The 20,730-nt window shown below is 50.6% G+C and overlaps 10 protein-coding genes across 10 annotated transcripts; 6 read left to right on the top strand and 4 right to left on the bottom strand.

The window, feature by feature from the left end:
* Positions 1-277: 277 nt before the first annotated feature.
* Positions 278-2,425, bottom strand: M438DRAFT_389504 (uncharacterized protein; the record flags this gene model as incomplete). The annotated part of the gene is made up of 6 exons (XM_029909035.1): positions 278-1,555; positions 1,605-1,858; positions 1,910-2,003; positions 2,074-2,124; positions 2,174-2,289; positions 2,415-2,425. 6 exons carry the CDS (start codon positions 2,423-2,425, stop codon positions 684-686), a joined length of 1,398 nt encoding a protein of 465 aa, XP_029754883.1. The 3' UTR covers positions 278-683.
* A 453-nt stretch (positions 2,426-2,878) lies between these two features.
* Positions 2,879-4,651, bottom strand: M438DRAFT_307545 (uncharacterized protein). Its single transcript, XM_029902305.1, has 2 exons — positions 3,217-4,651; positions 2,879-3,107 (listed from the first exon to the last, which is right to left on the bottom strand). The coding sequence occupies exons 1-2, from the start codon at positions 4,189-4,191 to the stop codon at positions 3,102-3,104; spliced, it is 981 nt and encodes a 326-aa protein (XP_029754884.1). The 5' UTR covers positions 4,192-4,651; the 3' UTR covers positions 2,879-3,101.
* A 388-nt stretch (positions 4,652-5,039) lies between these two features.
* On the top strand, positions 5,040-6,224 carry M438DRAFT_285229 (uncharacterized protein; the record flags this gene model as incomplete). Its single annotated transcript, XM_029901514.1, has 2 exons — positions 5,040-5,294; positions 5,595-6,224. The coding sequence occupies 2 exons, from the start codon at positions 5,040-5,042 to the stop codon at positions 6,222-6,224; spliced, it is 885 nt and encodes a 294-aa protein (XP_029754885.1).
* Positions 6,225-6,339: 115 nt separating this feature from the next.
* Positions 6,340-7,150, top strand: M438DRAFT_169744 (uncharacterized protein). Its single transcript, XM_029899114.1, has one exon. The coding sequence runs from the start codon at positions 6,456-6,458 to the stop codon at positions 7,086-7,088; it is 633 nt and encodes a 210-aa protein (XP_029754886.1). The 5' UTR covers positions 6,340-6,455; the 3' UTR covers positions 7,089-7,150.
* Positions 7,151-7,565: 415 nt separating this feature from the next.
* M438DRAFT_350254 (ubiquitin-conjugating enzyme) lies at positions 7,566-8,576 on the bottom strand. The gene is made up of 3 exons (XM_029906586.1): positions 8,298-8,576; positions 8,129-8,245; positions 7,566-8,074 (listed from the first exon to the last, which is right to left on the bottom strand). The coding sequence occupies exons 1-3, from the start codon at positions 8,319-8,321 to the stop codon at positions 7,760-7,762; spliced, it is 456 nt and encodes a 151-aa protein (XP_029754887.1). The 5' UTR covers positions 8,322-8,576; the 3' UTR covers positions 7,566-7,759.
* A 438-nt stretch (positions 8,577-9,014) lies between these two features.
* M438DRAFT_378726 (uncharacterized protein) lies at positions 9,015-10,255 on the top strand (the record flags this gene model as incomplete). The annotated part of the gene is made up of 3 exons (XM_029908844.1): positions 9,015-9,148; positions 9,465-10,154; positions 10,228-10,255. 3 exons carry the CDS (start codon positions 9,015-9,017, stop codon positions 10,253-10,255), a joined length of 852 nt encoding a protein of 283 aa, XP_029754888.1.
* A 1,777-nt stretch (positions 10,256-12,032) lies between these two features.
* Positions 12,033-12,362, bottom strand: M438DRAFT_245504 (uncharacterized protein; the record flags this gene model as incomplete). The annotated part of the gene is made up of 1 exon (XM_029899585.1): positions 12,033-12,362. A coding segment is annotated over one exon (330 nt), but the record flags the coding sequence as incomplete, so codon positions are not given.
* Positions 12,363-14,344: 1,982 nt separating this feature from the next.
* On the top strand, positions 14,345-16,130 carry M438DRAFT_285219 (uncharacterized protein; the record flags this gene model as incomplete). Its single annotated transcript, XM_029901512.1, has 2 exons — positions 14,345-14,642; positions 14,695-16,130. The coding sequence occupies 2 exons, from the start codon at positions 14,345-14,347 to the stop codon at positions 16,128-16,130; spliced, it is 1,734 nt and encodes a 577-aa protein (XP_029754890.1).
* Positions 16,131-16,770: 640 nt separating this feature from the next.
* Positions 16,771-17,933, top strand: M438DRAFT_389506 (uncharacterized protein; the record flags this gene model as incomplete). The annotated part of the gene is made up of 4 exons (XM_029909036.1): positions 16,771-17,057; positions 17,120-17,258; positions 17,313-17,616; positions 17,665-17,933. 4 exons carry the CDS (start codon positions 16,771-16,773, stop codon positions 17,694-17,696), a joined length of 762 nt encoding a protein of 253 aa, XP_029754891.1. The 3' UTR covers positions 17,697-17,933.
* Positions 17,934-18,200: 267 nt separating this feature from the next.
* M438DRAFT_410063 (uncharacterized protein) lies at positions 18,201-20,473 on the top strand (the record flags this gene model as incomplete). Its single annotated transcript, XM_029910065.1, has 5 exons — positions 18,201-18,322; positions 18,379-18,867; positions 19,211-19,441; positions 19,494-19,814; positions 19,859-20,473. Exons 1-5 carry the CDS (start codon positions 18,284-18,286, stop codon positions 20,471-20,473), a joined length of 1,695 nt encoding a protein of 564 aa, XP_029754892.1. The 5' UTR covers positions 18,201-18,283.
* Between the last annotated feature and the right edge of the window lie 257 nt (positions 20,474-20,730).

Genomic DNA, 20,730 nt, shown 5'->3' on the forward strand with positions numbered 1-20,730 from the left:
AGGCCAAGTCTGGGCACAGGGAGCGAAGGCTGTGAAATGAGCATAGGCTACTCGTCTCTCGGCCGAGAGAGCGTCAACATTGCGGCGTCGTGATAACAACACGAGGGTGAATCAAAGCATGCACGCATCCTATACTACTCTGAGGATGTTCATGATCCTTCAGACCCTTCAACATCAGCCCAAAGCAATATGAGGCTGTGAATACAGGCTGCTTTCACGTCCGATGGCTGGTCTGAGAGCCCACTTCCTTGCATAATGAGGGTATCTGGCCAATGACAGTTGTTACCAAGGTCGATATGAGGAGTGTTCAAAGCTCACACCAACCTTCGGTTGCAGCTACACTCTATAAACATCCACTCATGTCGCAAGGATGACTATTCCACTAGTAACAGGCAGATTTTAAGGTGAAATCCTTCGCTAAGCCAATGAAAAGATTCGTCAGCTCTGTCATGGCGTGCTTGTAGGCGCCTTCGCTCTTCGGGCGTTTAGTCCGAAGCCCCAATTGATCCTGTCAGCTTTTTATGGAGAAAGCTCAAGCCAGCTTGCATTGGACTGAAATTACCCGCATGATCCTTCCTCGTGGCCTAGCTCAACGTTTTGGTCAAGCAAATAACACGAGTCTGAGAACCACCAAGTAACCATGCTAATGTGTGACTGTGGTAGCAGCAATTTGTTCGGTCCCCTCAGCGCCGACGACTTTGGCTGCGGCTAGCATTATGCATGCGCCGGACACTATTCCTTGCAGTAGGAGCAGGTCTAAGCACGAAGTCCTCGATCTCAGGATCAATCTCCAGCAATTCTCGCTCTAGCGGCCAAAGCGGTGCTTCTGGTATAGTGCGAGCAGTAACGTTCCTCTCTGATGTACGCAATTTCCAGAAAATATCCGGTCCACCGCCTCTGCCTTTCTCCCCATCATACTCGACATACAACTTCCAGTCTCGCAAGGCTTTAGGCTCGTATAGGCCTTCGTCGTTTACACCAGGTCCCTTGAGTCGGAACCGACTACGCACAGACGGGTGCATATATTCGTGGGTCGATTGCAATGGCAAATCAGTCTTCCGACCATCAGTGGGATCCACGACATAGTAACGACCTGGTGTCCGTGTGGTTGCACCGCCTAGAGCATAGATCCCAGTCATGGAGTCGATGATCTTGCCAAACGACCAAGAACGCGGTTTTTGTTTGCTCTCCTTGTAATATCGTTCAGTGTCGTCCTGCTGATCCAAAACGTAGTCCAGGTCCATGTCGAGGAAGGGTGTAACTTGGGACATCATCCAGGCCAGAGTTATGTTGGCCAGCTCCTGGTCTTCGAGTCCTCCGCCGACGTTGGAGTGTACACCCGGAAACCATACCTGTCGCAGTACGGTCTCATTACCTGGCTTCTTCTCCCACAAAGCTGGCTGAAAGGCTGACCTCCGTTCGTCGAGTGCAAGTGCTTGGAAAGCGTACTCGACGCAGTCACACAGTCTTGTATCATAGAAGGACATCCGCTTACTGGCTGAGCTTTGTATGCCCACTTTCTCAAGCCAGCCAATCCTTGGGGTTCCTAACGAGCCTGTTGACGGTCAAAACCTGTGAGTCTTCCGTCAAGATCTACCACTTACCGACGGTGTCCCATACTCCTATCACCTTGATAGGAACTCGCAGTCTTGTCATGCCTCTTCTCTCGAGCTCATGACTGTATCTTGGATCCATCACACTTGGCTTGTTCTTGAAAGGTTTGTTCGGATGTTTCGGTTTGTAGTCGGAGTCGTGTCGATGTTGGACATCTCGAAATATTTCTGCAAGATATGGCAAACCGTCCTTGGTCAACATGCCAATGTTGTCAATGAGGCCTGCTATCGCACGTGCAGTAAATCTGGATAAGTAAGCATCATGGTATGTCAGAAACATAGATGTGCCTTCTCACGCTCCACGACTGAAGCCGAACAGGAAGATTTCATCGCCAATCTCCCAGTTTGTCGCAAGATAGCTGTAGCCTTCCCTAACAGCTTCAGACAGACCTGTGAACTACCATTAGTATCAGGTTTGGAGATTTGGAATTCTAGAGATTTCATCTCGGCTTCAACTGACCTTGACCAGTGGCTCCTCCATAGACCCGATCGACAATGCCGCCTTGGCTTCCTGCCCATGATGAGAATCCATCAAATAAATCAACAAGCTCAAATCATACCGACGCCGTAATGATAATAAACAATTTGCGGTATGGAGTCTGAGCTGGCAGGCTTGATGGCTCGTGATATCCTGGTGACGTTGCTCGCAAGATCATCACCTCCTTTCAAGCTGCCACTGTCAGAGTTGAGCCACGTGCCTGCGTACGCTCCATTAGCGACACAATTCCCTCACCATGAACCAGTCTAGCGATCTGGAGTAATACAACACGTGAATATGTTGGCGATTTGGAAATATCATACCGTCTGAACATATTATGAGTCGTTTGATGGCAGGAAACCCCGATCGTCTTATGAGTCGAGTTTCTCTAACTCGCGACCCGTCGATCCGATCATGATCCTGCATCTACACGACAAGGAAATGCACCGTGATAACTTTGAAGACACATCCGCTACGGAGCGAACGACCGAAGTGGTACTATGACGATGGGTGTGTGTTTGAGGGAACTGATTCGTCGTTGCCTGCCGCATTGAAGATATTCAAGCGGCCCGTGCCCCACGCGGGTCGGCCCCTTTGCTTGCAGCTTCTCACGTCAGGCACGAACCCACGACACTTTCCTTTCAAACACACGATCACACAAACATGAAACGTTTTCAGTGTGGAAGAAGAAGATGTAAAAATTTATCAATGCAAGAAGGTAAAATCTAACCAGAATAACCAACAAATATGGTCATGGTATTTTCTCTTTTCAATCATCCAAAAGACTGCAAACTCAAAAGACTAGATAAATGAACACGCGATAATCATGTTTGTCCTTTATTGCTGGCCAGCGTTGCTAACAATGTAGTTGATCCAGTCGAGGCCGTCCTTGAGAGTGAAGCCCTCAGGGATAGGCTTGGCAGTACCGGTAGGTGCAGCTCCAGTTGCGGTGGCAGTGAGAGCTGCTGAAGGGACGCCGGTGCTGATAGCCTTAACGGCGTCGCTCAGGTTTACACCTGTAGAAGCACTGTCAGCGCCTGTGCTTGTAGCGGCGGAAGAGCTCTTGGTGATGGTGATGGTGCTAGTGCAGGAGGTACTGGAAGCAGCAGAGGAGGCATCAATTACCTTGGCGGAACCAGCGATGCACTGGGAGTAGTAGTCGTTCTGGACCTTGCAAGTGTATCCCGAAGCACACTGGGTGGCACCGGTGTAGCTCTTACCACCACACTGTCCATAGGCAGCGACGGTGCCGCTAGCAGATCCGGAAGATGCAGGAGCAGCGCTGCTAGACTTGACGACGGTGGCCATGGTGGTAGGTTTGACAGAGGAAGCAGCAGCCTTAGTGGAGGTCACAGGGGCCTTAGCAACAACGCTCGAAGAAGAGGTGACCTTAGCGACGTTAGTGGTGACGGGAGCAGCGCTGGAGGAGACGACGGGGGCAGCGCTCGAGGAGGCAACGGCGCTGGAGGCAGGCTTAGATGAAGCGGCCTTGGAGCTGGCAGGTGCAGCACCAGAGCCAGATCCGCTGACAGTGAAATCGATGCAAGACTCGTAAGTCTGATCAACCTCTCTAGAGTCCCACCAGTGCTGGATAACACAAGCACCAGCAGTGGAGCACTTGCTACCAAGGTCCTCGGGGATGGTAATGTCAAACGAAGTCTCGTTGGCAGGGATGCTCGAAGCAGTGGATGCGTAGACGTCCCAGGAGATCAGAGGAGCACCAATGATGGTGTTGGTAGTAGTGTCGACGATTGAGACGTTGGCGGTACCGGTATGAGGAGCGCGGATATCAAACGTGATGGGAACCTTTTGACCGGGGGTGTAGGTCTGTACGAGGTCCTTGTTGTCCTCGTACTTGAAGCCCTTACAGAGCCAAACATCACACTCAGCGGCCTTGTAGTCGGTCTGGGTCTTGGCAACCTGAAGTTCGCCCTGAATGTTACCATAGTTGTCACCAGCCTGGTTGTAGTAAACCTGCTGGCCACAAGCAGCCTGAAAAGTGGTACCAGGCATACGAGCCTTGGGAGAACTGAGGAAACCGTGACCACGGACAGTGGCGGCCATACCGGCAACGGCGAGAGCGGTGGTGGTGTACTTCATTTTGAATATTGGAAAATTTGAAAGTTGAAAATTCGATGATCAGAGAACGAATGGATTTAAAAAGCACCCAGTGCTATGTGTCGAAAGAAGAAATGAATGTGGGTGGTCACAGACCGTGTGAAAAAGAACGTACAGGTGCGAAGGTTGCAATGATCTTGGAAAGAAGAAGACAGAGGTAAAGCAGAAACCTACATATACTCGAAGTCTCTTGCATGAGAGGTAGAACCAGGAGACCAGGGTTAGGGCAAGGTTCACGCTGTCTCCACTGTTTCATCCAACAACAGGAACAACGAGCGATCTAGCAAGCGATCAAGGACGAGCCGACAGCTGCAAGTCTCGATGCTGGTATGGTCCAGCTCGCTTCTGTGACTCGCGTTGTAGGTAGATGACGGGGTGCGGCTCTTGTACATGCGCCTCGACTCCTGGCTCATCTCGCGTGCTCGACGCCGGCGCCAACCACCGTATCTGACGCAAGTAAATGATCTAACCGAGCAACACTCACATAACGCCATATCTTCGAAACGCGAATGTTGGAGTCGGGGACGTTCTGGGGCAGGTTCGTGCGGTAAAGGGGCCCGGACTTGTTTCACCTTAAATCCTGGGTGGGTTCGATGCCAAGGAAAATTCAAGGCGAACTCTGCACCATCGCGGAAGAACTCCACTCCGACCTGAACTTCATCTCGTCAATTGCTCCGGCGCGTCGCTGTATTACAGTTGTGACTCCATCAACGACTGTGCATTTTGCGGACTCGCCTTGCATACCGAAATTGCCCCCTTTGTTCGCAAGACAACCTCGTGTCCGCACAAATTTGGAATTTCATCCGACGTCAACAACGCGTGATTCAACCATGGCACCTGTAATAGGTCTGTCACACATCACGAATCCACTTGCAACACCATATCAATTACAGAACACCGCCTCCGAGCTCGACAGAATACCTGGTGACCTGGAAGTCTCGATCAGATTTGAAGGCTCAAGGCTTATTCAAGCCGCTGGCGTTTTGCTGCATCTACCTCAGGAGCTTATTGCAGAAGCCATCATCATCTTTGCCAGATTCTGGCTAGGGCCTGAAGGCGGAAGCTTAGCAGAGTATCACGCCAAGGTATGCATGTTCAAGGGTGCCGGTCCGAACGTGGCTCTGGTTCTTCGACAGTGTTGTGGCCGTCATCATAGTGCAGCAGTTTATGCTCGCTTCCGTGTCGCTTCGAAAGGAGTCGCTGCCGAGACTGCCCTAGGAGCAATTCACTAGGGCTTTCATTTGACATGTACGACGTCCTGACTGATTCGGCGCTTCGAGATGAATCGTCAGAGACATCGAGCAGGCCCGTGAATGAACCATTGTCACGTTCCGGCCACCTTCCCGCGCCTTGTCGATGCTTCCGTTACTGACTCCTTTTTCCAGGACGTGATTGCTGCTTCAGTATATCTGGTGACCAAACCATCCGCACACCCGGTAAGCCCTAGGCGGCTTTTGAGTGTTCTAGCATATCTGAACAAGGTTCGACCATCACTTGACATCGAGTCAGCAAGTAAAGTCGCCCCTGAAGACTGCTTTCTATCAGAAGGCTCTTACCAAGATGGGCGATTAGCACTTATCCACACGGAAGCCCAGATGCTTCGTATCCTTGGCTATCAGACCCATGTCTCTCTCCCGTACGCGATCTGCATCAACTATTTGCAGGCATTGGATGTATTCACAACAACCGAAAATGGACAAGCTTTGGCGAAAAAGGCATTTGCACACTTGAACTCGGCTTTGTTCAGTCCGCAGCTGCTTTACCTGACACATCAACCTCCATCCCTCGCTACGGCCGCCATCTATCTCGCCGCCAAAAATATAGGAGTCAAGTTGCCGGGCGAGGAGTGGTGGGAAGTTTTTGATGTCGACAGAGAGGAGCTCGGCTTTCTGGTTGTTGCATTGATCTCCATGGAAGGGTTCATCGCTGAAGAGACGCAAAAGTGGTCCAAGACCAAGGTACCTCTGACTCTTGAGGATGTACAGGCTTGGATAGACAAGGAAGCACAGTCTTGAGTACGCATTGAGTTTGCTTTGCAATCCATCTCCATGTCAACTGCTCTGTGTAGCTTCTACGCTCAACAACGCGACTCTATCCTTCACAAAGAGGTCAGCATGTCTCAGACATATCCAAGGATGTCTCCATGGACAAAGCGAGGAAAGTTGATTCTCACCAAAAATAAACACATGACCAAGACATCCGCCTGAGGTCATTATTGCCTCTCATAACCCACACCCGACTCCTCGATGTTCAGGGTGTCATTTCTCACGCTGTCAAAACACGAACCAATGTATCGTCACGCAAACACAAATGTCAACTCATCTCATCCCTCCGATCATGACTCCACGTCCAGCAAATCATCCAGCAAATCCTCCGAGCGCCAGCGAAGAGAAATACCACTGGCCTTCACAAACACAGGCTGGGGTCGTGAATATGCATCAAATCCAAATTGGGAGCATGAGAATCTGGGAAAGAGCAATGCAGCAATTCGTCAAGGATCGCGGTTTCGTCCTGAGCCAGAAACCAATGACAGCAAACCTTTACCCATCGCGACAACACTTTCATCTACACATGAACCTGCAAACTCATCCACATCTCCTTCGCCGTCAACGACGACTGCGTCTTCCTCTGCCACTGAAGTGTCTCGCGAGTATTCGGTCATGAAAGCTTGGGGGTTCTTCAGTCGCAGTTTTTCTCCAAATACTAGTCCTACAAATTCTGATCGCAGCGACACGGAGAAGAGAAAGACGATTTATCTCGAAGAGCAAGGGAGTGAGGAGACGGGACCTTGGCTGGAGACGCTGATGCGGTGGGAGCATTTCGAGCATTGGGATTTGAAGATGTTGAGTCGGTCTTGGTATATGCCTAGTGCGCCTTAGCTTGTTATAGACATCGCAAGACAATGTTGTATCTGGCTTCTTTTGCCCCTCATGTCTCGCTGTGTCGCGGTGGTTTCTCAATCTCAAGTCGAAGATGTGCAATGGAGTTGTGCCGTGAGCTGGCAAATTCGCAACTCGATTAGATGTAAGCGAAACTTTACATACAGGAGCACAAATCGCAATGGAGTGAATCAGCAAAAGAAAGCCTTGGTACTGGTCTTACATGACTGTCATACGGTGGGAAATGGATCACGATTCAATAATTTTGTTTCCGTGGGCATGACCCTGGTGGCAGTCGAAATCGATACTTTCCGAGCAAGTGATGGTGTGTTGCAGCGCTACACGGACAATCGCTGCTCATTGCAGTGTTTTCGCCGGGGAGTCACTCTTGAGTGTTTGTAGGATATTGCCGATGACCAGAAGGGGATATGGCGGATCCTCTACTAGAGTCATGCCATTCGTAGTCTCTGATGTGGGAAGAAAGGTAAAACGAATTGATTGTGCCCAGATAGGTATGTGATGATGCTGCCGGTAATGTGATGATAATGCGCCGTATGCTCAGATGCCAACCCTTTTCCGACCTAATCCTTAACGCCCCGCTGTGTGTCTCTCAGCCTACCGCCCCAAATGCCAGATTGCCTCAGACTCATCACCTTGTGTATCTTAACATCCTATTTGCAGTACTTTGCGATAAAGTCCTTTGCGTTCTTGTCGAAAGTCTCGCGGTTGTTCTTGTACTCGTCGGCAATTCTACTTTCGACGGCATCATCGGGTTGGGGAGCGGCGAGGATCTGGCGGACGAGGATGAGGACGTCGCGGATCTTGTTCGGAGGCTTCCATTGATCGGAGCGGAGCATGCCTAGGCACATGCTGCCTTTGTCGTCGTTGGTGACATTGGGGTGATAGATTTTGGTCTTGAACGAGACGGTGGGTGGTTTGAAGGGGTATTCCTTGGGTAGCGACACTTCGATCTTGAAGTTGGCATTCTGGACGGTGGTCAGTATGGTGAGCGGTACGAGGAGAGGCAGGAGGTTACACACTGCGTAGACAGAGTCTTCCGGACCCTGCATGATGACTTCCCAGAGAAAGACGTTGCCCTCTTCGGCGAGCTGCACACTTGTGCCTGGCACGGGGTTGGTCGACACCTGACCCAGTTCCTGTGGTGGCGCGTCAGTCATTGTCGCATGCGCATGTTCGCATGCATCATACAGTGACGATTCTCTTGTTAGCCATGATGGGTTGAGAATATGTTTGTTATGTGAAAGGAAAGGAGAAGGAAGGCGTCGAAGAAACTTGGTTCAGCCTTCACGAAGGTGTCAAGGGTGTTTCAGCGACGCGGGGTTGATTGGCCGTGAATTGCGGGGCGCTGATGCTCTCACCAACCAAAATAAGTCGCTCTGACTTTCAGCTTCTCCTTCGTTCCTTCCTCACACTCCCGTCCGTCTCACTTCTCGACATGCAGCTGTGACTCTCATAACAGCGCCTTCCTACCGTCAACCAGGCAACACACGTCCACACCTGTACGCATTGTAGATCTCCCCTCGTCAATACCTGCATCATCATGGCGGCTGCTGCCTAGTAATCACACGCGCCCAATCGGCTTCATGCAACATCCAGCCTCGCGCCAGGGGTGCGTGACGACCTCGACAATAAGTACCCCATATCCATCCTGAATTCCAATTCTCTTCCTTCCTTCCACGCACGCCAAAAGGTCGCCGACAATCAACCCCCTCCAAGCATTTCGCACACGTACACCCCCTTCTTTTCGCAAGAAAAGGGCGTGGTTACTTGCCTGCGAAACGCTTGTCCGAGTGCGCGCCTGTTTCCCTCGAGCAGCTCCTCATGCTACGCGCGTCAGTCTTCATTCGTTTATGAGCATCTCGCTTCCCTCCTCTCTGTCCTCTCGTCGTGACAATTCATTTCAAGATGTTGAAGAGATCTTTTGGTTACAAGGATCGTGCTGGAAAGGCTCCGAAGCCTGTCAAGAGATCCTTCCGTGATGATGCGAAGAAGAAGTTGATGGAACAGCTCAATCAGCCGTCCAGTCCGCCGTGTGCTGTGTACGTGTCTTGATTTCTTTGTCTCTCTACACTCTTCTACTCAAAGTTCTGCCATGTCCACCCTCCTTCCGTGATCATCATCAGGGGCAATAACCCTGTGGAAAGGCACAATACTTTCTGCTTGAACGAAGTCGTCAGGAAAAGTGGGCCAATTGAGCGCTCTCACTGGACACGACTCTGGTGTTGAAAATCATCTTGCATTTGGACCGCTACAAATGAGACAGAGCTCGGTGATGGAGAGAGTCCTGCCCCTTGTTTTGGTCTTCTATGTTATTGTTGCCCTATCGATCTCAGTCACGTACTAATGCCCCCTCAGCCAGGCCTCACCCAGGCTTAACAGTGCCATAGTCACCATTGTGGTTGGCAAGGACCAACGCCTGTTCGCTGCCCACGAAGACGTCCTCAATAACTCGCCCTTTTTCGAATCGGCCAGTAAAGACGCCCTCTATACTTCAGCTTCCCAATCAACCCGTCGCATCTTCCTCCCCGATGAAGACGCAGAAATCTTCTCCGCCGTCCTCGAGTTCATGTACAAAGGCGACTACTTCCCACGTCTCCTCCACGACCGCAGAAGAAACGCCTGGGTTCTCGAATCCGTCGACGAGTGCTCTTCCCTCTCTCCCAAATTTCAGGGCAGGGGTAACGCCGACACTATTACCTCCTACAGTTCTCGTGTCAATGGATTGATCTTGCGGGATACAGCTATCTACTGCCTGGCTGAGCGCTTCGGTCTCGAAGACCTCAAGAAGCTATCCTTGCGTAAGCAAGGTTTGCAGTCTGGTATTGAGGTGGCTACTATCCTGCGTAGTGCCAGATATGCCTATGACAACACCCCCGAGAATGATGCGAGGTTGCGTGCGCATTACCTTGCTTTGATCATTCGCAGCAGAAACACTTTCAAACGCAGTGGAACCATGCAGGTTGACATGGAGAGTGGTGGTCGCATGTTCTTTGATCTCTTCGTAGCCATGAGCAATCACATCGATGATCTGACTTCCTTGAAGGAGTAAGTTTGAGACTTCCTTATAGGTCCTCTTCTGTCTCTTGGTCTTCCTTGCTAATCTTTGGTTCTGCTATAGCACTCGTCCTTCTCCTCGTGTCGTCTGATGAGTCTTATGACGACGTATTGATACGCAGAACGCGCAACCTCGAACGCTAATTGCTTGATCGGTCCCTCTCAATTCTCAACAAAAAACCAGAAAAAACAAAACATTGGTTCCGATAACTCGACTACGCCCAGACTGAAAGTCTTCTCAACTCCTCCCAAATTGTGACACCAAAGGAGTTTTCTTGATTGGCTAGCATTTGCTTTCGACCAAATTGACGACAACTTTCATCTCTTATCATAATTGACAATATAAGCACAAAAACAACAGAAGAACATGCTCTATCTCTGGACTGGCTCGACGAAGGAGCAATGATCTGCTGGTTAATAGGAGGAACTTGACGGACGGCTATTCGAAGGTTCTCGAAGGAACAAATATGCTTACTGCTCTGTTCACCACAAAATCTCCCTGCAGTCCCTCTCCTCTTCTGGCTTTCGAGCTATCGATGGATTCAAGGCTTCAGGAATAATCTGGGCTACAGATCTGCAACCACTTTCCTGTCATTTACGGATTACCAGATTGTATTGCGGCAGTGACACATAACGTTTGCAAAGTTTATATAGCAGCGAACATAATCAAAGCGACCAATGACAATTGTCTTGGTCTGCCAAAAACGTGAATCTCCTGATCTGCCTGCCCTGGAGAATTGTGAGGAATGTGCTGCTTCACTGGATTGTCATCAACACCATGCCTTTCGATAGCTAATCTGGTGTCTAGTCTGTATTCACAGGGCAATCTCTGTTCCCCTGACTCCGCCATCTCCGTTTCTGATGGGGGTAGATGTGAAACTTGTCTTGCAATATACCAGCTAACCATCAAGGCCTCCTCACAACCCCGAAATTATCCTGCTCACCTTCCACACTCCCCACACTCGCCGCTGGCGAAGTGACACCCAAAACCGCGGGCTTAACATCCGGATCCACAAGCCTGACCCTACAACCCAACTTCTTCGTCCTCCTCAACCTCCTGATGCCATACCTTTGCACTTCCCTCCACTTCTCATGCGTGAACAAACTGCGCACAAATTCCATTTCTACCGGATACATGGTGCTCCAATTGACACCCCATTCTTCGGGCTCGCCGCGCTCGATCACCGTGTCGTCGGGGGGAACGCGGGTGAGGCCGGGGAAAGGTAGGCTGAAGAGACCGTAGGGTACGGCGGCGCTTTTGGGCGTTCCTATGGGCCAGAAGGTGCCGCCGAAGACTTGACCTTCCCATGCGTTGCCCAGTTCGTTCATCCTTTGATCGCGCCAGAAAGGCTCGAAGGGCTGTTTGTATGCCGAGGTAATCGTCGGGTCTGTATCCGAGTATTTGGCATTATTCACTCGCCAGATTGCATGCAGGACTTCGTGGACTGCGGTGATGGCGAAGAGGAGTTGGGTACGGAGGTATGCTGATTTGGCATCCGTGCCTGGTTTCCATCTTCTGGAGATATTGGAGGCTTTGAGTTTATGTTGGAGGACGTCGAGGAGTTCTTTGTTGAAGGTTATGATGGCTTTGCAGGCGCCTGGGACGATTGTGGAGTCTTCGGGGGCGTCGTTGGTTACTCCCATGGTATCGTCGTCGACGTCGTCTTTGTGGAAGGGGAGGAAGCGGAAGATGACGTTTTGTTTCATGCTGTTCAGCGTGCGCCATGTTTCTTCCGAATGCCATGCATTCAGGTTTTCGGATTGGAAAGTGTATAGTGGTTGTCCAGCTTCCTTTTCCGTTGCAGCATCGTTCACACGTGTCAGTGGTTTTGTCAAGAATCCCTTGATATATGGCAGAATATGAGGCTCGTCCAGGATTCTACTGGCTAGCATTAAAGACGGGACAAGAAGTTGGTAGTCATTTTTGTCAATCCTCCACCAGCGTGAACGGTCAAAGATTGGGTGTATTAGTTCGATCTCGTCCTGCATGCGTAGGGCCCGGCGATAGTATGGTCCAGTTCTATGATCGTCTGCTGAGTCCTGGAACTCATCTTTGAACTTGATGGGGAACTTGGAGCTGGGTAAGTTGATGTAGCCTTGCTTGTCCAATTGCTGGAGACTGATGCCTTTGAGGATCCAATCATTTCCAACGATTGGTCCGGTGGGCCCTCCAGCGAAAAGTTTCAAAATGGAGGACATCATCTTGTGCGACTACTTCTGCGAGGACTTAGGAAGGTATTAGAAGACTTTCAAAGTACCTCTCGGGAATATTTGGTCCGATGGTCCTTCAGTGGTTGAGTGGGCAGCCGGATGCGGCGAAGAAACAAAGCGAAATGTGGGATAAAGAAGCAACAAAGGCGAATTGTTACCCTGATGACAACAAAGAAAAGACATCCTAATGTTGGATTCTGTCTACCTTCGTGCATTTGTGCAACCACATAGTACCGACTCGAGCGTCAATATCAATGAGTCAATAGCATCGAGCGAACTGGCTGTCATCTCATCGCTTTATACATGGAGCAATGCCCTACATGGACGTCTGGCATAGAGGTATTTTTTCTGAGTCTTGAGCTTTTGAAATTGATACTGATATCGATGCTTGAGATTGTTGTTGGGCTCTTGTCTAGACGTGGTGGGGTTTGGTCCTCATATAGAGCTGTCAAAAGGCACGATTATTTTCCATGTTGGAGGGGTCTCCAAGGAGCGCCGTACCCAACAAACCTCAGTGTATGGGGCATTGTAGTCTTTTACAACTTATTGATTCTTTCGGAGGAGATTGCGAGGTGAAACAGGAAGACCGAAGAGATGCAACTATAAGAATACTTTGGTCCAAGCAAAATGCTGGTGTGTTCTTAAGGTTGAGGAAAGCGGCAGTGGAATTCTCCGGGACCGGGCTCTCGTTGCCATCGCGATGTCAACAGATGTAAACACGCCGGCTTTGTCACTCCCGGCGGCTCGCTCCGCCGAACTTCTTTGCAAATCCCATGCTTCGCCACCATTCGTGCCTTCTGCTTTCTCAATCTGCTATTCGACTCCCTTGTAGCCAGAGCCGGACGGTGTTCTCGCATTGTACAAACTCAGTTAGAGCAATGCGTCCGATCTCTGTTTCTGGCGATTCGAAGGGATCTCGGTAGCTTATTTGGTTCTGCGATCTGGCTTGGCCCTGCCGAGAGAATGTCATCGCAGTCTCGACCCTGAACTCCAGCCGCACTTGCAGCAAAGAACATAGCCAAGACAGCTGTTCCTGCATGCTCGAGGTCATCCCGAAGAGTGATCATTGGAAGATCTCTTCTATGTGGCTTCTATTCCGGACTTGGCGACGACAAACTTGGATTCTTAGGATGCATGTCCGGTACGCTACCTTTAGATCTTCACGTCACAGAAGAATGGATCATGAAGTGCAGACCTCTCTTGTTGAGCTTTTCGGTATGGCAAACTTCGCATACCCTGGTCAAAGGCTCGAAGTTGTGGAGCTGAACTATTGGAAGAGGCGCTCTACTGTGATCGAGAATGCTTCGGAGGTATGGTAAGAAAGAGCCCGAGAAGAGATACAAGAAACGTCTGGCATCACTCTTGTAACGTTGTTCATCATCACCATATCTGGATCTTCTACTCGGTATCACAGACCCGAAAGCAAGATGCGTTCTGCCTTCCTGGTCGCTGCCTATGCGGCTTATACTTATGCTCAGAACCTTGATTCCGATGCCATCGCCCAGGCCGACCCTATTCCTACGGCAGACATTCCTGTCGTCTACTCAACCAGCTTCGACTATGCTCTCCCTTCGGCGACTGTCATCGCCTCAACCATTGCTTATGACGCAGCAGCTGCTGCAGCATCGGTGTCTGCAGAGGTCGCAGCCGATGTGAACGATGCTCAACCAACCGATATCTCAAGACGCGATACCACTACGTCTTGTGCAGCCCTCAAGGCACAAGGCGGCAACTACACCTCGCCTAAGGGCATTCAATATACTATTGACTGTGGCGTAGACTACAGTGGATATGACCTTGCTGCAGTCTCAGGTTCCTCCTTCGCCGACTGCTACATTCAATGTGATGGCTATCCAGGTTGCGTTAGCTTCTCCTTCACAGGAGGCTCTGGATCTGGCACTTGTTACCTCAAGAGAAGAGGTGCTACTGCCAAGGCAAACAGCGGTGTCAATGGAGGAGCTCTGGTCAACATGCCTACCCTCGCTGCCAGTTTGTGTGTTGCTCAACCCACTGGTATCTCTCACACGTCTTCTCCTGACACCGACACTGCCTTCTTGGCCGACTCGTACTACTCGAGTGCTGCTACAGGTGCCTCGGCTCCCACAGGATACTCCGTGTCTTTCACCAACCTTCAGGCATCGAACAACGCACTTGGATACCTTGGATTCAGCTTGATGGGCTCCTATGACCCGTCCGCATGTGCTAGCCGCTGCGACAAGGTCAATGGATGTCAAGCTATCAATATCTACTTCGAGAGAGACCCTTCTGGTAAGTTCATTTACCTCCTTTTCGTCTCAACTTTTTTCTAACACAACTTCAGTTGATCCCAACGATTCCTCTTGTTCCAACCCTACCTCGTATTCGCAGATAAAATGCGTGTATTGGGGCGGGCCGGTGACACAGAGTAATGCTCTCAACAATGGACAATACCGCAATCAGTTCCATGTTGTCATCGCAGGCAGCAATGGCTACGTGAACCGCTCGATTGATACACCTATTGGCTACACCGCACCGAACTATCTTGGAAACTCCGTGGTCAATGCACCTGCTACTGACTGTGCTGGTTATAACAACTCTTTGTCCAGTATGCTCTGGACAACAGGTCCCTTCGACGCTGGACGCTGCGCAGCTGCATGCTCAGCTTACAATGCCAACACTCCTGCCACAGGTGTAGCTCAGACCTGCCAATTCTTCAACACCTACGTTCTGAAGGGCAACGGAAAGGATGCTGGACAATACTGTGCTCTTTACCAGCAAAGCTTCCCATCGTCTGCCGTTACCAGCTCGAGTGTTGTCATTGGTGGTATCACATACACTTATGGCTACTCTTACACCTTCACCAATGCCACTAACGCTGGTGGTCCCGCTGTCCCTTGTGCAGTAGCTTCAGCTTCGAGAATCATCGGCTCCTCTACCCTTCAGCCTTTCTGTTCTACTCTATTGGGCTTCAATGCACCCACTTCAACGGCTACGGTTGTGTTCAGTCCCGCAAGCACTATTCGATCGACTACCACTCCTGCAGTGAGCTCCTTGACTAGCACCATAGTCGTTACTTCCTTCGTCTCCACGAGCACCATCACCCCCAAGAAGCGCGATTTGCAAATACCAGCTGCGCTGACCTCATTCGCCGCTTCCATCGTCTCATCGGCTTGCCGTCTGCAAGCGTCTTCAGCAACTACTTCCGTCCTCACCACAGTCACATCTACAGCATCCACTTCTTTCGCAACCAGCATCATCACCGCAAGTGGTTCAACCACAGTTATCACAGTCACCAGCACGGCCAAAGCAACCGCAACAGCTGACCCTTACGGCTGTAGCAACGGTGCCACTTGTGGAAGCTTCAAAACATTCGCCTGCCCAACGTCCAGCAAAGACTCGACAGGCCAATGCGCATGTGGCCACCTCAAATCTGGCGGAAATGTCTGTTTCGAGATGGTCAAGTGCACCCAGCTTTGCGATACCACTTCAGACTGCAACAATGGTAGCAACACAGGTGTTTGTGTTTTCGGAGCCTGCTGCAATAACAATGGCTCGAGCTCTTCTGACAAGGGTGTTTGTATGCCTTTGAGCACTGTTTGTGCTAATGCATCATCTACTAGACGTATGTTCAGGCGTAGAGAGGACAGACTTGGAGAGATGGTCAAGAGACAGGACACAGCCTCTGATGATGAGTGTACGGCTTTGTCATGCCCTGGTACTTGGGTTGATGAGACTACTGGTGTGGTTGTTGATGGACAGGCAGGTCAAGACATCTAGTCCGTGGAATATATCAGCCAATGTTATATTGCTCCCACCGTGTCTACGGCGAGCAGGTTTATAATGTGAAAGAAAAGAAATCAAGTCAGAATCAAAACGAAATTATTCAACACCTCCGCAGTTCTCTCCTATCTGTCATCGGGATGCCTCTCCGTCTCCAAAACAATGCTCTCCACAACGTCATGCTCATCAAGCTATCTCCACATCTCAAAGTCACCTCCTTCCCATCATCAGGGTGTCCGACACGCAAAAAGAAGTCATCGGCGACAAAGATAATCAACAAAAATCGATAATGGATTCGATGACCTAACGCTGAGGTCACAGAGCCCCAGAGATCGGCATTTGCGACTACCGCATCTGGAAACTTCACCATCTCATCCCCCAGATTTTCTGGGGATCCGCGGGATGCAAAAAGGAAACAAGCATCTTGATTATGATGCTTGATGGTGGGAGGAAATGGAAAATTGACATCCGTGTTGCCGTGATAAGTATTGTAGAAATGATAATTGATTGGTCTTCCCTTGCTTACCTTTTGTTCCGCATCTTTCTTGCGACTTTCCCGACCACACACCTATTCCGATTCACCCACTGTTCCACCAAATATCAGCTGGAACAACAAATCACCACACAAGATACCGTCATGGCTTTGAATTCCCACGACGTCCAAAAAGTGGACTCCTTCATAAACCGCGAACCCGAAGTCCGCATCGTCCTCCAACCAATCGCTCCCCCAGCAGCACTAGGTCTCGCCGGTTTCGCCGGCAGTACCTGGATAACAGCATCTTGGATAGCAGGATGGTGGGGCAGTGAAACCTCGCCTACCATATTCTTCCCATTCGTGGCCTTTTGGGGAGGGTTGAGTCAGTTTATTGCGGGATTATATGGGTTCCATGCTAGGGATACTTTGGTCAGTGTGATTAATACTATGTAAGTGTGTGGAGGATGAAGAGAGGAAAAGCAGAGGATAGGTGCTGATGTGAACGACACAGGTGGGGTGCTTTTTGGATGAGTGAGGGGTTGATGTTTTTGTTGAATACGACTGGAGCGCTGCCTGCTGGAGATATCCACGCGCATCTTCCTGAATTGGCATCTTGGTTTGTGGTCCTGGCTGCATTCACCTGGGTTGGAGTAAGTGGTTTTCCTCCTCTTCCCTTAGCACAGATGCTGACTTCATAATTCCAGGCAATCGCAGCGACCGCCCGTGACGTTATCCTCGCAACCCTCCTCTTCAGCCTCGCCATCGGTACCACGATAGCCTGCTGCCTTTTCGCCTACGGAAACGGCGTTAACATCGGTATCAAAGTCGCCGCATACTTCTGGATGCTTGCAGCCCTGCTCGCATGGTGGAGAGTCGCTGTATACCTGATCGAAGAGGCATATGGACCCAAGAGCGGCATTGCCAAATTCTTCCCTGTGTTCAGAACTAGCACTGAGAAGAGTGCACCTATGGTTGTTCCTGGACTTGGAGAGCCTGGTGTCAAGAGAGGTATGCCTGGTGTTATCTGAACGTGGAGCTTGGACAAACACGATCAAGATGTGCACGAGTATAGTGTTAGAGGCATCTAGTAACGCATAATCGATACCAGTTTTATGGTCTTGCATGTTTTTTGTTTCGAATGAATACGTGTGGTCTCGAGGTTACTGGTCAATTTTGACCTGTCAGAATTGTGGAGATGCTTGACGTGAAATACCCGGTTGCACGAGCGTGGATCATCTCCGGCTTGCTGCATTAACTCAGTTCAGCAGCTTGGACTGTTACTCATGGAGACAAAACATGACCAGTCAATTGGACGATCTGGTGCCATACCTTTTCTGCAGTATCTTTCGGTCGCTGAATATTTAGTTGGCCTGCCGACACTTGATATTACTGCATATCAATCGGTTGTTCATTGGTGCTCGGCAGTGACAGCGATCAGAGCAAGCCTCGGAGTGAGCAAGCAAGCAGGCAGCAGTGCGGGAATTTGCAGTCGTGAGACACGTTTCATGCGATAGGAAAGCTGCACTCCGATGCAGACCGCTTGCGTAGACCCTGGAGTGTGTATCGTCCTGGATATTCCTCGCAAATCACTTCCTTCTATTTCTTTGCTCTGGACTCTTGGTTTCCTATCACTTTCGCAATTCAGCATCTGCAGAACTCAACTCACCAAATCACCATGTCTACCTCCAACACTACCAATGCCAATGGCGCCGGCGTAAGATACTTCCTCATGACCGAGAAGTCTGTTGGCAGATCACTTACCTTGTCCAGTCTCCCGTCACTCCTCCCGTCGAGCCTGCCTACCGTACCGAGGTCATCAAGACCTTGAACGAACAATTCGCAAAGAGCAAGGAAGGCATCTACCTCAGGCTGCCACAACCCAACCCTCGCGGCCACCTCCGTCTCTTCAAGACCTTCAAATGGACCGCCGCTCAGCTCAGTCGCTTCTCCGCCGATGGCACTCTTCCCTACGACATCGACACCATGCCTCTACGCTTCAAGCCTGTCGACCTCGACATTTGGATTTTCGACGGCAGAGGTAGCACCGACACGTCGCTACCTGAGATCGAGATGGATCCGCTGCCTGATCTTGAGCAATTCCCGGCTTTGGTCATTTTTGACTTCGGTATTCCTGAGTGGTTGTGTATGATGCCTCCTGGCGCTCTTCGTTGGGTGTCTACTGGTCAGAACAAGGGTCGCTTTGTGCTCAAGCCAGGCGCTGTACCTATCCCTACAACCCGCAAGTTTCCCAGCGGTCGCGTTTGAGATGTGAAAGCCTCATGCCTAATCGTTTGGATCCGAAGCATTGGAGAGATCTGGGGGTATGTCGTAATTGCCGGAAAGACGCAGCTAGATAGTAAGATAACACACACTCTCGTTTTGGTCGGAAAAGATACCTTGTCGCATTGCACAAAGATGTTGCAACAGATTGGTCCAATTATTCGTTCGTTGCACTGAGTTGTGCGTTCCCGTGTTTTGAGTTTCCGTGAAAGTAGCTTCCAGATCGATCCTGCTCGGCGTTTGTAGATTTCACGGTTTGCGCGTTTGCACTCTGCTCTCGTTTCCCTTCCCTCCACACCGTCAAAATCATTTGAGCTCATAGCGAATCTTCTCCAGCAACACCAACATGGCTTCAAGTGGTATCGAGGGCTTCAGAAATGTGTACGACATCATGGAAGCCTGTGCAGCTGGTGACAAGATTCGACTTCGACGCGCTGCACGCAAGATCCGGCTTGTCCTGATGTGCGCCGACAATGCCACCTTGGACGAAGAGCATCGCACAGCTCTCACCGCCATCCTCGGCCTGCTGGTCCCGAGCTGGGAAGAAGCTGAGGTATGCTGATCATGGTGGTTCAAGGTTGCGACAAGTACTGACTCCGAGGTAGAAACTCCGCCTTGAGGCAGCCCAATCATACCTTCATGTGCGCGGCAAGGCAGCCCTCTGCTGCAAGAATGCCGAAGCCCGTGTTGACGACAAGATCCGCCACCACATCCTCGACGAGCTCACTGGAAAGCAGAAGAGATCTGCACCTCCTTCTGGTCTGCGCACTCTCCAGATTCAGAACGAGCGCCAGGCAAGAGAGAATCTGAAAGAACTGGGTCTGGCCTACAGATATGCCATCGTCAAGATGTATCCTGAGCGTGCCTTCGACCATCCAGATCTCAAACACGTCCTGGAGATGAGAGCTATGGAGCTGGCAAGTCTTGTGTCCTAAGGTGGAGGTCAGACCTTCTGCTAACATTGATTCAGAGGTACAATGGCTTTGTCGAGGTTGAAGGATGTCATCAACTGGACTTCCTGTTTGACGGATACTTCGAAGCTCTCGCCCGCCACCACGATATGGAGAGCCTTGAAGACTTCGACCCCGATATCGACGCCATGCCGCCGAGCACTCGTCCGTCGAAACCAGCCAGTCAGAAGGTCAGACCCGAACAGAAGCCCCAGTCGCCTAAGCAGAAGTCCAAGTCGCCTGAACAGCAACTCGTTGCCTCCGAGCAGACGCCCTTGTCGTCTGCAGAAGCCGAGCGCAAGAAGACGAAGAACAAGAAACGCAACCAGCGCAAGAGAGCCGCCGAAAAGATCAAGGCAAAGGATGCCGTTGCTACTGTCTCTGAGCCTGATGACTCTGAGCCTAAGGCAGAGCTCGAAACCAGCATGGCTCTGGTGAAGATCAGCCCATCATCTGCTGCTTCGGTCGAATACCCCAGGGTCAAGTTCATCCCGCAGCCCAAGGACAAGGTATGGATGGACCATGGCTGTATCAAGTCGGAAGCCTGTACCAAGTACTTTGAAATTCTCCGGGAAGCTATGCTCAAAGTTCCTATCGGCAATCTCGAGAGACGTGTTTATGGTCCTCAACCGTAATGAGTGCGCGAAGCTCGGCCGGAGCACTGATGCTTTGTGGCCGGGAGTTTATTGCTGAAAAGGCAGATGATTCGGACGTGTCTCTGATGAGGTAGAAGATAGCTCTGTAGCTTTCATGAGTACAAATATTTTCGTCCAGATCCGTAGCTTCGCCCTTGCAATACAAAGATATTCATGCTGCTCCGCCCTTTGACAGACGCCTTGCGCGGTAATTGAAGCCGGCAAAAGTCACTGTGTCATCAATGCAACTTCAACAG

Source organism: Aureobasidium pullulans, assembly GCF_000721785.1.
Source record: "Aureobasidium pullulans EXF-150 unplaced genomic scaffold scaffold_43, whole genome shotgun sequence".
NCBI classification, from domain to species: Eukaryota; Fungi; Ascomycota; class Dothideomycetes; order Dothideales; family Saccotheciaceae; genus Aureobasidium; species Aureobasidium pullulans.

What these genes read in the sequence shown, in the direction of transcription:
- M438DRAFT_307545 (XM_029902305.1), bottom strand. Translation starts at nt 4,191, where the DNA reads ATGAAGTACACCACCACCGCTCTCGCCGTTGCCGGTATGGCCGCCACT.
- M438DRAFT_169744 (XM_029899114.1), top strand. Translation starts at nt 6,456, where the DNA reads ATGTTCAGGGTGTCATTTCTCACGCTGTCAAAACACGAACCAATGTAT.
- M438DRAFT_350254 (XM_029906586.1), bottom strand. Translation starts at nt 8,321, where the DNA reads ATGGCTAACAAGAGAATCGTCACT. An exon ending in CTAACAAGAGAATCGTCACT is followed by an intron (nt 8,246 to 8,297) that starts GTATGATGCATG and finishes GCGCCACCACAG; the next exon opens with GAACTGGGTCAGGTGTCGAC. An exon ending in CGGAAGACTCTGTCTACGCA is followed by an intron (nt 8,075 to 8,128) that starts GTGTGTAACCTC and finishes ACCACCGTCCAG; the next exon opens with AATGCCAACTTCAAGATCGA.